The sequence below is a fragment of the Mus caroli genome, chromosome 11, assembly GCF_900094665.2.
Source record: "Mus caroli chromosome 11, CAROLI_EIJ_v1.1, whole genome shotgun sequence".
Lineage (NCBI taxonomy): Eukaryota > Metazoa > Chordata > Mammalia > Rodentia > Muridae > Mus > Mus caroli.
Genome location: NC_034580.1, coordinates 56,524,728 through 56,537,935, shown reverse-complemented (window position 1 = coordinate 56,537,935; position 13,208 = coordinate 56,524,728). Strand labels below are relative to the sequence as shown.

The following is a 13,208-nucleotide window of genomic DNA, read 5'->3' as shown; positions in this document are numbered from 1 at the left end:
TACCAGTCCTCTGTGCCAGTTACACATTTGTCTTGCTCGGGTCCCAACCCCCCCCACAGATGACTGACTCATCCAGAAAGTGGTTCTCATGAGTAAGGGGAATTTCTCTTTGGATGGATGGATGGATGGATGGATGGATGGATGGATGGATGGTTCTATAGTTTGAACACATCCCCAAACCTCATTTATTGGGAACTAAAACTACAGAGTCAGGTGGAGACTTTAAGAAGTGACTAGGGTATGATTATCTGGTCAACAGCTTGTATAGCTCAAGAGAGGGGTCTGTTTTCAAAGGCTGGCTATAATCTCTTGGATGCATGCCTCTCTGCCCTGCTTCTGGAGTCTTAGGGTTGCCCACTCTATATGTGTCCCTCTGACCAGTTCCCAGAGCAATGGGCAGCATCTTTATTCTTTACAAACTTCCTCATCTGTAGTATTCAGTTATTGTGACAGAAAATGGACTGAGAGGCAGATAGCTTCTCAACAAGGCAGGGAAGTCCGCATCTTTCTTGGGCTGAGTTGCCCAGAAGAACTGTGTCCTTTTTCACGTGTGTAAATGTGGGTATGGATGGGCACAGGGGCAGAGGTGTCATTTCTCCCATGCTTGAACTCTTCAGTGAAGAACAAGCAAATCCATTTTCTTTTGAAAATTGTCTTTGATTGGAGACAGGCAAGGCTGTCTGCCAGTACCTTCCATCCTGCCGAGGAGAGGTGCCAATGGTTGTTGGTTCAGCCACTCGTATTGATGAGACAGACTCAGTGATTTAGTCCCTGTTTGACCAAAGCAACTCTTCTACAGGAAGACATTTAACTGGGGCTTGCTACAGTTTCAGAGGGTCAGAACCATTATCATCATGGAAAGGAATAAGGCAGCAAGCATGGCACTGGAGCAGCAATTGAGAGCTACATCCTGATCCAAAAGGAGAAGGAGAAGAGACTGGGCCTAGCATGGGCTTTTGAAATATCAGTGACATATTTCCCCCTGATAAGACCACACCTAATCCTTTTAATCTTTTCAAATAATGCCATTCCTTAGTGACTGAACATTCAGATCTATGAGCCTATGGTGGCGGGGGGGGGGTGCATTCTTATTCAAACCATACTCAATAAATCTGTATGCTACCCTATGGGTCTTTCAGATTGGGTCACAGACACTGCAGGCAATCGCTTGCACTGAGGTCAGCTTGCAGTAGAGTGGAGACAGAGCCATTTAAGCCTGCTGAATCCTGTGCTCAGTGGAAACTCAGATTTCCTGTCTTGATCTTGTCCTACACAGAAGAGTTGACCTTTAGTCTCCGCTCAGTAGTTTAGTTGCCAAGTAGCAGGCTAGGTGAGATTGTATGCCGTGTGAGCAGACGCTCACTCATTAACACGTTTGGAAGGGTTTCGTGTAAAGTTAAACTCCAAACACTCCACAGAGCACGAGCCAAGCTACTGAGCAGAGCATGATGCAGCCGCTGAGCACTAATGTCCCTGGTGCCTGGGTGGCAGGCCTTGGTGGAATTTCAGTGAAACCAGAGCCACCAGTGCCATCATACTGAGAGCCAGGTCTACATCTACAGAGGATTTAGCTCTGCCCTTGAATGGGTGGGGACAGACAGCTTAGCCTTCAGCCTCTGTTCCTTGACTAGACTAAGATATCACCTACACTGTGTGGTGACTTTGCTTGTGACATAGGAGCAGCTACAGGATGGGAAGAAGTCCTTGGTATTTGACCAAGGTACTGACCCAGGCTGGGTAAATGGATGGCCGAGTGGTAGGGTCAGGTCTGTCTTGCTTTCTAGAAGAACAGTAGAGATAATGGCGACAGGACTTAGGGCCTGGCATAGGGACTCTCCTGGCATTGCCAGGAGCCACCATCTTGAGTTTAGATCAGCCTGCTGACTCCAGAAGCAAGCCTGTCCCTCAGGGAGAGGTCTTTAGAGGTAAGGCAGCCATCCTACTGCTCAACACTCAAGTAAACAAAGTCTAGGTGATGCTAAACGGGGCATTGGCATCTCACTCAGCTGTGCCCTTCCTCTTCCAACCCACTCAGAGTTTAAGAAGGTTCCTTTCCTCTGCCTGCACTCCTCCCAGAGCACCCCAGTCACTGCCCTCTGGGATTCACCTGCCACTGCAGAGCAAAAGGAGACCTCTCTGCGCTTTGAAGCATTCCCCAGGCACGAGGCCACACTGTGGGCTGCAGATGTCATTTCTCACTTGGTTTAATGATCAATTAGTTCCGTTCAGAAAGCCCTTCATCACCTCACTTCTCCTCAGTCCCTGGGCTTGGCACGACGCTTGCTGCAGGATGGCTGGCAATTCCACTGGGGATGTCCATGTTCCAGGATCCCAGCTGAGTGTCACGGACATTATTGTCATCTCTGTCTATTTTGCCTTGAATGTGGCCGTGGGCATATGGGTAAGAACCTGCAGTGGCCCACTGGGCTCTCGGGCATAACTGGGACCAGCACATTCCTGGGTATCTGTATGGATCTTATTTAGTGGTCTGCTGCCTGAACACTAGAATTATGGTGATTCCCTAGCTGTGCCCAGAATCCAGAAACATGGTGGGGGGTAGGGGGAGGAGGTGTTCAGGGCTTGGAAGCTGCTGATCGGCCTGCCCTGCTCAGTAACTGCTGAGCTCAGCTTCTCTCTGGAGAACACAGACGGGCTATTCAAGCCAGCAGAAGATCCACTGACAGCAGACACCCTGCTGTGCAGTTGTCAGGCCCTCCCCCTGTGTCCCATCTACCCCACACCCAACCTCTGGGAAGGCCAGGCTTGCATTGCCAAAGCAATGGGGATTCGATTTACCCAGGGGTCCACAGACTGGAAATGTGCCCCCCTTGCTGTCATTTCAACGCCAATCTTTAGGGTGCTCCTAAATGGGAGGCAGTGCAACAAACCAGCCTCATCCACCTCACTGGACCATGTTTAGGACAGTCCCCTGCCTCAGCCTTGGAACCCTGAGGTTCTCCGTAGGAGACCCGTTATCCCTTTCTTTCCTCCTATAAATCCTGTTCCAAGATAAGAGCCTGGGGAATGGGAGAGCAGACATGTTCACTCAGTATTGTAGGGCAGGGACGGCACCTACTTCACAGGGTGAGGTCTACCAAAGAGACCTGGTGAAGACAGGACCCTGCTGCCACCGTTGGATCTATAGAAATGGTAGTACCAGTAGGACTGTAGTGGCTAGTGATATGGACATAGTGTTGATGCTGCTGCCGCTGCTGCTGGTGGTAGTGGTGGTAGTGGTGGTGGCAGCACTAATACAATTAATTATGTGACTGCTAAACGACTTATGGCCATCAGCAGAGCTAGGTTCTCCTCTTACCCCAGCTCTGCTCCTTTTTTGGGGGGGTGTGGTACTTTTTGGATCCTGCTTTGGTTTGGTTTTATTTTAATTTTTATTTGATTTTTATATGAGTGGGTGTTGCGTCTGCGTGTATGTCTGTGCACCATGTGCATACCTGCTTGATGTCCAAAGAGGCCAGAAGAGTGTCAGATCCTCCGGAACTGGAGTTATAGATGCTTGTGAGCCAATACATAGATGCTAGGGATTGAATCCAGATCTTTGGAACGAGCAGTCAATGCTCTTAACCACTGAACCCCATGGGGTGTGTGTGTGGTGTGAATGCATGTGCATGCAGTGTGTGTGGTACATGAGTGTGTTTGTGTGTGGTATGTGTGGAGTGGTGTTTGTGTGTGTGGTGTAGTATGTGGTATATGTGGAGTGGTGTGTGTGCGTGTGTGTCTCTGTGTCTGTGTGTGTGTTTTGCAAAGTGATGTTTAACAGCCCTGTCTTTGATGGCATTTACCAACCACATGCTATAACCCTCTGTCACACTTTACGAATTCTCATAATACCTCTAATTTTCTTATCAATAATATACCGTCTGTAACCTTCTATATTATCAATATACTAAATTATATGGACAGGCCATGTCCATATGTGACAGGGAGCTTGTGTTCCCTCTGTCCACTGCTGGTGGACAGAGGACGTTTTCCTGGTGCCTCTCCTCCTGTCAGGCCTCCCTATTTCCTGAGACACAGGGCTGAAATGAGGCTGATTAGTAACCCACCATAGCCTGTTAGTGTTCCAGTGAACACAAGCACTGCCAATTTCTTGCTCTGAATCAAAGGCTAGAAATGATTAAGCTCCGTGGGGAAGACTATAGACACAAGGAACTGCTCCTGACTGAGAGTCGATGTGACTCCAGTGAGCTGAGGCATGCAGGGAAAGCAGCCTCTTTCTGACCAGATCAAACTCATACAGCCTTGCCTTGAACCAGCAAAGCCCACCTCCTGCAGAGCCACCTGCAGCCCCTTAGCAGCTGCCTTCAGCAGCCTTCTAGGGACAGGCTGGAAGATAGCTTGGTAGGTAAAGAACGTGAGGACCTGGGTTCAAACACTCAGAACCCAGCTGGCGGTGGTGGTGCACACCTTTGAGACCAGCACTCTGGAAACAGAGGCAGGCAGATCTCTTGAGTTCAAGGCCAGCTTGGTCTTGGTCAGTGAGTTCCAGGACATCCAGGGCTACCCAGAGAAACCCTGTGTCAAAAACAAAACAAAACAAAACAAACAGACAACAAAAAACAGAACCTGTTCAACCCATGTACCCATGAGACCAGTGCTTCCATGGGCAAGGAAATGGGAGGCAAGTAGGAGAATTCCAGAAGTCCACAGTCCTGCCAGTTACTGGTGTGTGCAATGCTGAACAGCAAGAGATCCTGTCTCAGACAAAGTGGGAGATGAGAACTGACACCAGGCCTGTCCTCTGACCTACACACATGCACATGCACATGCACACACACACACACACACATGCACATACACGCACACATTAAGAAAATGAGAGGCATGTGACCAGGAAGATGCAGCAGCAGATCTGAATGGTGAGTTTGGGCCACCTGTTCCAGGTAATGATAACTGTACGGGATTCTGATGCTGACGGTTTGATGCAAGGCGGACCCGTTAAAGAAACAAGTGACAACGAGGACTGTTTTAGAGTACACTCGGTCCCATCAGGCCAGGCTGAGTCAAAATGGTGTCAATCATAGGGCTAGAAAGAAGGCCCAGTGGGTAAGAGCACTGGCTGCTCTTCCATGAGACCTGGGTTCAACTCCCAGCCACATGGTGGCTCACAGCCATCTACAGCTCCAGTTCCAGAGGACCTGACACCATCTTTGGGGTTCTGATGGCCCCAGACAGGAACATGGTGCAAGATACACATACAGGCAAAACACCCACACACATAAAATAAAAATAGAAATTCTAAAAAACAAAGTGGAGACAGTCACACTGAAGTTCCACTTCCCCAGTGTGAAAACAGCTTCTTCCACGACGCTCCAAAGTACCAGAAGGGAGAGGCTCTGCTGCCTGTGAAATCGGCCAGTTTCCATCTGAATGGTAGATACAGTTTCCCCTGCTTTGTCCCTTGCACCAAAAACCTAAAGGAACCCAAGGTTCCTGCTCCTGCCCTGCCTCAAAAGGACAGTCACCCTGGAGTTGCCTTTTTTGTTGTTGTTTTGTTTTGTTTTGTGTTTTGTTTTGTTTTGTTTTGTTTTAGCCACCTGTAAAAACCAACCCCTCTTGCTTGACCAATAGGAATTCTGCTTTAGGAAAGCAATACAGCCCAACTCTGAAACAGGAAATAAACTGGAGGCAGGTTAACTGTGTATCTTTTCCTGGCTGAATACTATTCCATTGTGTGGATGTGCCTGTTTTGTTTCTTCATCAGTTGCTGGACTTGGAGTTGTTACTACTTTGGGCTATTTTGGAAATGTTACTTGTGAATATTCTCTCTCTCTCTCTCTCTCTCTCTCTCTCTCTCTGTGTGTGTGTGTGTGTGTGTGTGTGTTTGTGTGTGTGTGTGGTGGTCATGTTTTCTCTTTGTGGGTCACATGCATTGCAATGCTCAGAGTACAGAGGGACTGTCAGGCATTTGCCAGAGGCAGACACATCTTCCATTCGAAGCAGTTCCTGCCTTTTGCTTTTTCTGCAGTCGGCTTGTCGAGCCAACAAGAACACAGTGAGCGGCTACTTCCTGGCGGGCCGGGACATGGCTTGGTGGCCGGTGAGTTCACCCACCTTCTAGCCTCTCCTTTGTCCACGGGCTGACTTCATCAGGATCTGCATCCCTGAGGACTCTTTATGTCCCCCCAAGGTCTCTTTATGTGCCTCAATCAAGGTCCCTGTCTAATACCACCAGCACAATGAGATAAGCCTGGGCTGGAAGAGACCCCCAAGTTGCCTGTGTAGGGACAAACTGCTATAAGTTCTGTAAAGGGCTTTGGAGTCTGAAAAACTCTGGGTTTTTTTTTTTGTTTTTTGTTTGTTTATGCATTTTTGGTTTTTATTTTGACTTTGTGGCTTACCTATGGGTACCCCAACTTGAACACCTGAGCTTGGGATCCTTATATGTGAACAAGACCTGCCAGGTTGGAGGAGGTGTTTCTGGTCCAGGTGGAGCTGATGTATGTAATGGGCTCACCGTGATCACTTTTTCTTCCCCCTGCAGATCGGAGCCTCACTCTTTGCAAGCAGCGAGGGCTCTGGCCTCTTCGTAGGATTGGCCGGCTCGGGTGCTGCTGGAGGCCTGGCTGTGGCCGGCTTTGAGTGGAATGTGAGCCTTGGAGAATGGGCACAGCCCGTGGGAGGGCTGAAGTAGAGGGTGAAGCCATGCTCACTGGTCCCTGGATGAGGGGGCTCCCAGCAGTGTGTATCAGTCAGGGTCTGCCAGACTGTGGCACGCAGTATGCCACAGCCAGCTGGTCTGTAGATACAGACGGCTGGGCAGCCCGGCAGTCCAGAGACATCCGTAAGAAGCTCCTAGCTTCTCACAGCAAAGCAGGAGGGGCGCGTGGGGGTAGCCTCCGCACTACTCCTCTCTGCCGCATCTGGCTGTGTGCCAGGGCAGGGCTATTGAGAGCTGAGCCCACAACCCTCCCATGCCTCTGTCCTCACAGGCCACATATGTGCTTTTGGCGCTGGCATGGGTGTTTGTACCCATCTACATATCTTCAGAGGTGAGTCTCTTCCTGGGGCCATGGCAGAGGCTTGACCCTCACCAAGTCCGGAGGGACAGGACCTCTGGATGGGGCCGGCCCTCCCGATACTCACCTTGTTCCTCTTCTCTTTTGCCTCCCCAGATCGTCACCTTGCCTGAATACATTCAGAAGCGCTTTGGTGGCCAGCGCATCCGCACGTACTTATCTGTCCTGTCCCTGATGCTGTCTGTCTTCACCAAGATATCCGTGAGTTGCCCCCCAGCCTGCTCCTGCGCGGAAACTGTCAGGAACTGCAGGAGCAAGCATGGGAGGGGCCTTAGAGACTAGCTCATCTGGCAACTTGTGAGTGCACCAGCTAGAGAAACCAGGGAGAGATAGTAACGTGGGCAGAATCTCCTGATGCCGAGCTAGGCAGGAGAGGTAGGGGGATGAGATCTGACCTATTCAAAGTGAGCCACATCTTACCACTAGAGGGAGCCAAAGGCCTCATGATGCCTGCCAGTCTCGTGCTCTAAGTCTAACTGGGCCTCCTACCTGCCTACAGCTTTCTCTTAGGACCTGACCCTGAAGTGTCAGAAGCAGGAAGCTCACTTCTAATCTTAAAGTAGGAGCTCAGGGCCTATCTGGTCCAAGCACCTAGTTTTACAGATAGGGAACCTGGGGTTGTGGGGGAAGGTCAGTGGGCTTTGGGGGAGGCCCCATAGTTGTAGCAGGCCCAGTAGAGTTCCTCAGGCATGCCTAACCTCCATCAGCAGCAGGCTCCTGAGAGGAGCTGGAGCCTGAGTCAGACACACACTGAGGGAGCCTGCCCAGCCTCATCCTCTGCTTCCTGTGGAGGTCAGGACCTGGGGGATGGGGATGGGGTGGACGCTGCCTGTTTCCTACAGCATCAGCAACAGCATACACAGCCTTTCCTAGATGTTCCCAGAGAGCATGATAGTTTCCTTTCTGTAGGGATTCCTCTCCAGTCTGGAGGGGCCTGGACTTGAGTTGACTGTCCCTCTCCTGTTCGTCCTCTTACCCACACCCCCTTCCCACCAACCCTACCTCCTGGAAGCCAGGCAGAGTGGAAAAAGCCTGCTTTTGGCCTGTCTAGGGCCCATTCTCCAGTGGGAGGTGGATGGATACACAACACAGGCGAGCCAGGTCTTAAATGAGGAAGAGATGGGACTGGGCTTCAATAGAGAAAAGGATGTGATGGTCAGGGGAGTGCCAAGGAGAAAGAGTGGGCCTCATCAGAGGTGTCTCGGGACCATTGCTAAGGACACTTTCAGGATGGTAATCTCTGAGGTCAGCCACAAGAAGTGGTGGGGACTGTTCTACCATTCATAAACATGTTCTACCATTCACAAAACCAGCCAAGTGCCACATCTGCCTCTGGGACAGAGAAACTGCTCTGCAGGGCAGCAGAGGGACAGGAGCCTGCAGCCTTAGGCTATGAGAGGTCAGAGAGCCCCAGAACTGTCCGGTTATCAGCTGCGGGTAGCCAGGGCCAACTTTGCAGAATCTCTCAGCTAAGCTGGGGATGAAGGAACAAGGACATGGGCCGCGAGTCAGGGTGGTTCCTTTCCCATCTACGACCTTACACTGGGAGGCTTCAAGTGGGCCACTGGGCAGGACTTCAGAGGGCAGAGGGACGCTCAGTGCATAGGAGGGGCCTTGAGGCAAGCTCATCTGCCAACTGCTGAGTCCTTCACCAAGGTTATGGTGGCCAGGCCAAGGTCAGCTAAGATCTCTGTCAGAACCACAACAACCAGGACGTGGCTTCAGACTCTGCCTTGTGGGTGACTCCGAGTTAGCAGCTGTAAATGGGGAGCAGTCACGTCAAGGTCCTGCCTCAGCACCAGGCGGCTGCCTGCTGAGACTGAGGGGAAGCGGGAGGAGGCACACTAATTGCTGCGCTTGGTTTGGGAGAGGCTGGGCCCGCCCTGGGTCTTGGCTTCGGAGTGGAGCTATTTGAAGTGCGTGGGCCACACTAGGCCCAGACACAGAGCCCAGGAACGCCCTGCCTGTCTGTACAGCCTGTCCAGGCAGAGGTCACAGGGCCCTCCTGCTGCTGTTATTCAAACTGGAGCACCAGTAAGCAGATCTACATGGCAGGTGTGGAAAATCACAACCCCAGCTCAAAGCCAAGAGTCTGAATGCGGCTCCATCACTGTGGGGCTCTGGGCCAGTCATTTAACCTCTGGAAAGTAGGAAAGTGAAGTAGGACACTACCTGCCCCTCAGTATAGGCGAGCCTCAGCCCACAAGGTGACCCATCACACTGCTCCTGCTACCTCACTGGCCTCATCTTACCCTCTCCCCTAGAGTTGCACACTGCACATCAGCCAACTTGGCCTCCATGCACTTCCATAAACACCAGCATCTCAGGACTCTGCATTTGGCTCCTTCAGTTGCTCTTCTCTGGGGATGCATACTCTACCTCTGCCTCTCTGGATTCTCAAATCTCTCCTGCTGCCCCTTTCTCCATAGGTCCAACCCCCGTACTTTCTCTCCCTCTTCCTTCTTTCCATTGACATTTCCTGGGACTATGAAAGTTGGCTTAGAAAGTCATAGGTGAGTGCAGTGACTCATCTCTACAATCCCAGCATCTGAGAGACTGAGGCAGGAGGATTGCTATGAGTTCAAGGCCAGCCTGGGTTACATACTAAGATCCTATCTCAATAAGTCAAGCAGAAAGGATACGCTGTCTGCCCATCCCATTTTCTCTCTGTAGTGCTACCTCAAGCCCATCCTATCCTTAAGATGGAAGGAGATAACAGCCAGGCATGGGCTCCCACCTTCAAGCCCTCCTTTGTTTTCCCCTGTGGAGGTCTAGAGAGTAAATTACTTCAACACTGAGCACCACAGCCTCTGTCCTGACTCAGTCCTGCCAACCACAGCCAGTAGTGCCATGGGATGGTTTGGGATGGGATGGGATGGGATGGGATGGGATGGGATGGGATGGGATGGGATGGGATGGGATGGGATGGCCTACAGGCTTCATCTCCATTCTCCAATCTAGGGAAACATGCCACTTGCCGTGTGCCTACCATGTGCTTGGGTGTGGGTGACCAGGCCAGCCCTGAATGCATTTTCCAGACAGATCCTGCACACAGACAGGATCCCAGTGAGGAAGCAAGCATAGAGGGAGCAATAGAAACAGAAGCGCCCATCAGCCTGGGCCTGGAATCCTAGCCTTCTGCACAGTAGGTGCAGGCACCCTCTTTTTCTCCTTGCACAGGCAAGCACAGGCAGGGGTGCAGGGATTGTAGGGGACAGGAAGGGAAAACCAGATGGGTATTTGGAAAGAGTCCCCAGTGGCAGGAGCTGGTGAGAGGCAGAGTATGGCAAAGACGAGCAGGTCCTCCTCTGCACTGCCATACTCCCGCCTGGGATGGCACCCGTAAAATGGACAAAGCCTTGGATAGGGAACACGGGTGACCACTGGAGGAGTCACAGAAACTCTGTGCAGTTCCACAGAGGAGCACAAGAGAGAAAAGGAATAGGATGGCAAGAAGAGGGTGCAGACCAGGGCCTGGGCCTGAGATGCCCCAGCCTCCTTCGCCTCCTGTAACACAGCGTGAAGGGCCATTTCTATTTCCTGTGGCAGCATTAGTGTTTTAGCTCAGAGCTCTGAGATGTAGAGCTACTCCCCCCCCACACATATACACATGGGGGTCCCCCTTCCTCTTTCACACCACTCCTGTCCAGTGAATGCAGAGTAGGGCTGAGTTCAACACTGAGATCTTTGGGGGCACTCCAGTCACTGGGTTCCTCCCCCAGCAGTTTGAAGGTCCAGGGGTCCCGCAGCGGGAAAAGACGGCCTCATCTGCCTCCTGGGACCATGGGACCTTAAGCAAGGCAACTGCTGTCCCATGTTGACAATCATCTGCTAGAGGCTGTGAGCATTAGAGGAGCCCTTGAGTATGCGATACTCAGGACGGTGCCTGGCACACAGATACATCTCCACTATCAAGGCAGGCAATATGGGAAGAGCTTCCTGGGAACAACTGGGCTTTGAGAACCAGGTGGGTACAAGACTGAGTTTGGCAGGGCACGGCAGTGTTGCTGGAGAAGAGGGTTGTGATTGGGTGAGTGTGGGCCAGTCAGAACCCACTGCAGCAGAAGCAGAAGCCTGACTTGCCTCAGCCCTGAGAATGGCCCTTTCTTCGGGACACAGATTGTCCAGTACTATCTATCCTTTGGGCTGTGTCTCTGAGTTTTGCTGTGATGGGCAAGTTCCATCACTCTCTTAGCCTCCATCTCTCCACCTATATTTTAGGGAATTAGGTTAGACTCTGTGGCTTCCCCCAGCCCACTAAGGAAAGTTGGCACAAAAGACAGTAAGTCCCAGGGAAGGCCCTCATCTTCTGGACCTTTAATGTCAAGCTAATGGGTGGCAGGTTGGGGGCGGGGGCTGCAGGGACGAAAGGCGGAGTGCTTCTGGCTGGCTGCTGGAAGCAAGTTTGTTCCACTTATCCTAGCTTATATCCACTGCTTAACAGATAAGCACCATGAAGGCCCAGGAGGGAGGTGACCTACTTTAAAGATACAAGAAGGGGCCACATAGGACAGACCTAGGTCCCCATAGCTATCAGTACAAGGTTGAATTTAGTAGGCAGCGGGGTTCAGGCAGGCCTTACCAGTGCCCTGCGTCTCCCTCGGGAAGTAGAGTTTCCTGGAAGAGGATCCCTACCCCAGGCCTCTGTGTGAATCCCTTCCAGCTGTTCCCATGGAAGGCAGCGAGGATGACACGTGATGCTGTGGGTCACAACAGGGAGCATGGGAGATGAGAAGCAGAGAGCAGACAGCTTGAGGACCAGGGGACTAGGAGCTGAGGGGTAGAGGTGGCATAGCACTGGAAGTGAGTGGCTGGGAAATGGCCAGGAAGGGGACTTTTGGAATAGCTGGCTCTCCAGTGGTCTACTGTATTCACCCTTTCTCCTGGCCAAGTGTAGATACCTGATTTTGAGAAGTCTCCCCCCACCCCTGACTCCCAAGAACCTCAGCCTCTTCAGTCATACTACATAGGGTCTTGATGAGTCCTTGCTCCTCAACATTCCCACTCAAGCTGAAGGCTGACCTCTCCCACCTTTACCTATACCACTCTGCTCCCTACTACACACACACAAAGTCAGGGGCCCAAATGAAAACCAATGGCCAGGTTAGAATTCCCAGTTGGTTAGGGCTCTTACACAAAGGAAGGAGCCAGCAGGGAGAGGTGTGAGGGGAGATGGGCATGGAGTCTGAGTCTCTGGAGTTCCTCTTGGATGAGTCCTTGTCACGGTCCCTAATGAAACTGAGGGCACAGGGCTCTTTCATATACCCCCCAGGTAGAGGCCAAATTCAATGACAACACTGCTCTCTGATGGGCACTGGCCACTTTGAACTTTATTGTGACAGTAACATCCACCATACATCTGAACATGGCACACAGCCAGCTCTCTCCCATCCTCAACCAGCCCACCAGGTAGTGAACAGCTGGGGGAGGGGTCTCTGTTTCTCTTACCTGGAACCCCCCGCTCCCCAAGGCCAGGTCACAAAGCCAGTGAGTACAACACCCCGACTCTGAGCCCTGAATCTCACCGTAATGTCTGACTTCTGCCCAACTCTGCTTTCCCTAGATTGACCTGTACGCAGGAGCCCTGTTTGTCCACATCTGCCTGGGCTGGAACTTCTACCTGTCCACCATCCTCACACTCGCCATTACGGCCCTGTACACCATTGCAGGTATGGTACGGGTCCTGAGGACCCACGAGGAACCAGGGATCTGTACAGGAGAAACCTCACGGCACTGGGAGTCCGATAATGGCCAGTTCACAGGTGGTCAGGTGGGGACCTGGGGCCTAACTGCTCGGGTACGTGGGTGCAGCTCGCCCATCTGCTGCAAGGACTGAGGCCCCACCAGCAGCTCTGGTGATGAGGTCAGACTCTCCTGGGACACTTACTCCAGCCGCCTTGTTTCTTGCAGGGGGCCTGGCCACTGTGATATACACAGATGCCCTGCAGACAATCATCATGGTGGTGGGTGCTGTCATTCTGGCAGTCAAAGGTGAGGTCTGGGGCTGGGGCGGGGCCCTGGGCAGGCAGTCCCTGCACCTTGAAGAGCTCTAAAGGTTAAGCTACAGTTGACCTGCCCTACTGTTGGCTTTCTAGGCTGATGGGCTACTTCCTCCTGCCTACAGGGGCGCAGTAGGGAGGCGCTGACTAGCCTCCCTCAGGGCTGGGCAGG

General features: G+C 52.0%; 1 protein-coding gene across 1 annotated transcript in view; it reads left to right on the top strand.

Moving 5' to 3' along the window:
• Positions 1-1,907: 1,907 nt before the first annotated feature.
• Positions 1,908-13,208, top strand: part of Slc5a10 (solute carrier family 5 member 10) — a 47,431-nt gene continuing 36,130 nt past the window's right edge. The window contains exons 1-8 of the mRNA XM_021177149.2: positions 1,908-1,925; positions 2,260-2,401; positions 5,987-6,058; positions 6,503-6,607; positions 6,951-7,010; positions 7,134-7,238; positions 12,601-12,706; positions 12,948-13,028. Coding sequence (XP_021032808.1) covers positions 2,291-2,401; positions 5,987-6,058; positions 6,503-6,607; positions 6,951-7,010; positions 7,134-7,238; positions 12,601-12,706; positions 12,948-13,028 — 640 coding nt within the window. The 5' untranslated portion in view covers positions 1,908-1,925; positions 2,260-2,290. The remainder of the gene's footprint in view (positions 1,926-2,259; positions 2,402-5,986; positions 6,059-6,502; positions 6,608-6,950; positions 7,011-7,133; positions 7,239-12,600; positions 12,707-12,947; positions 13,029-13,208) is intronic.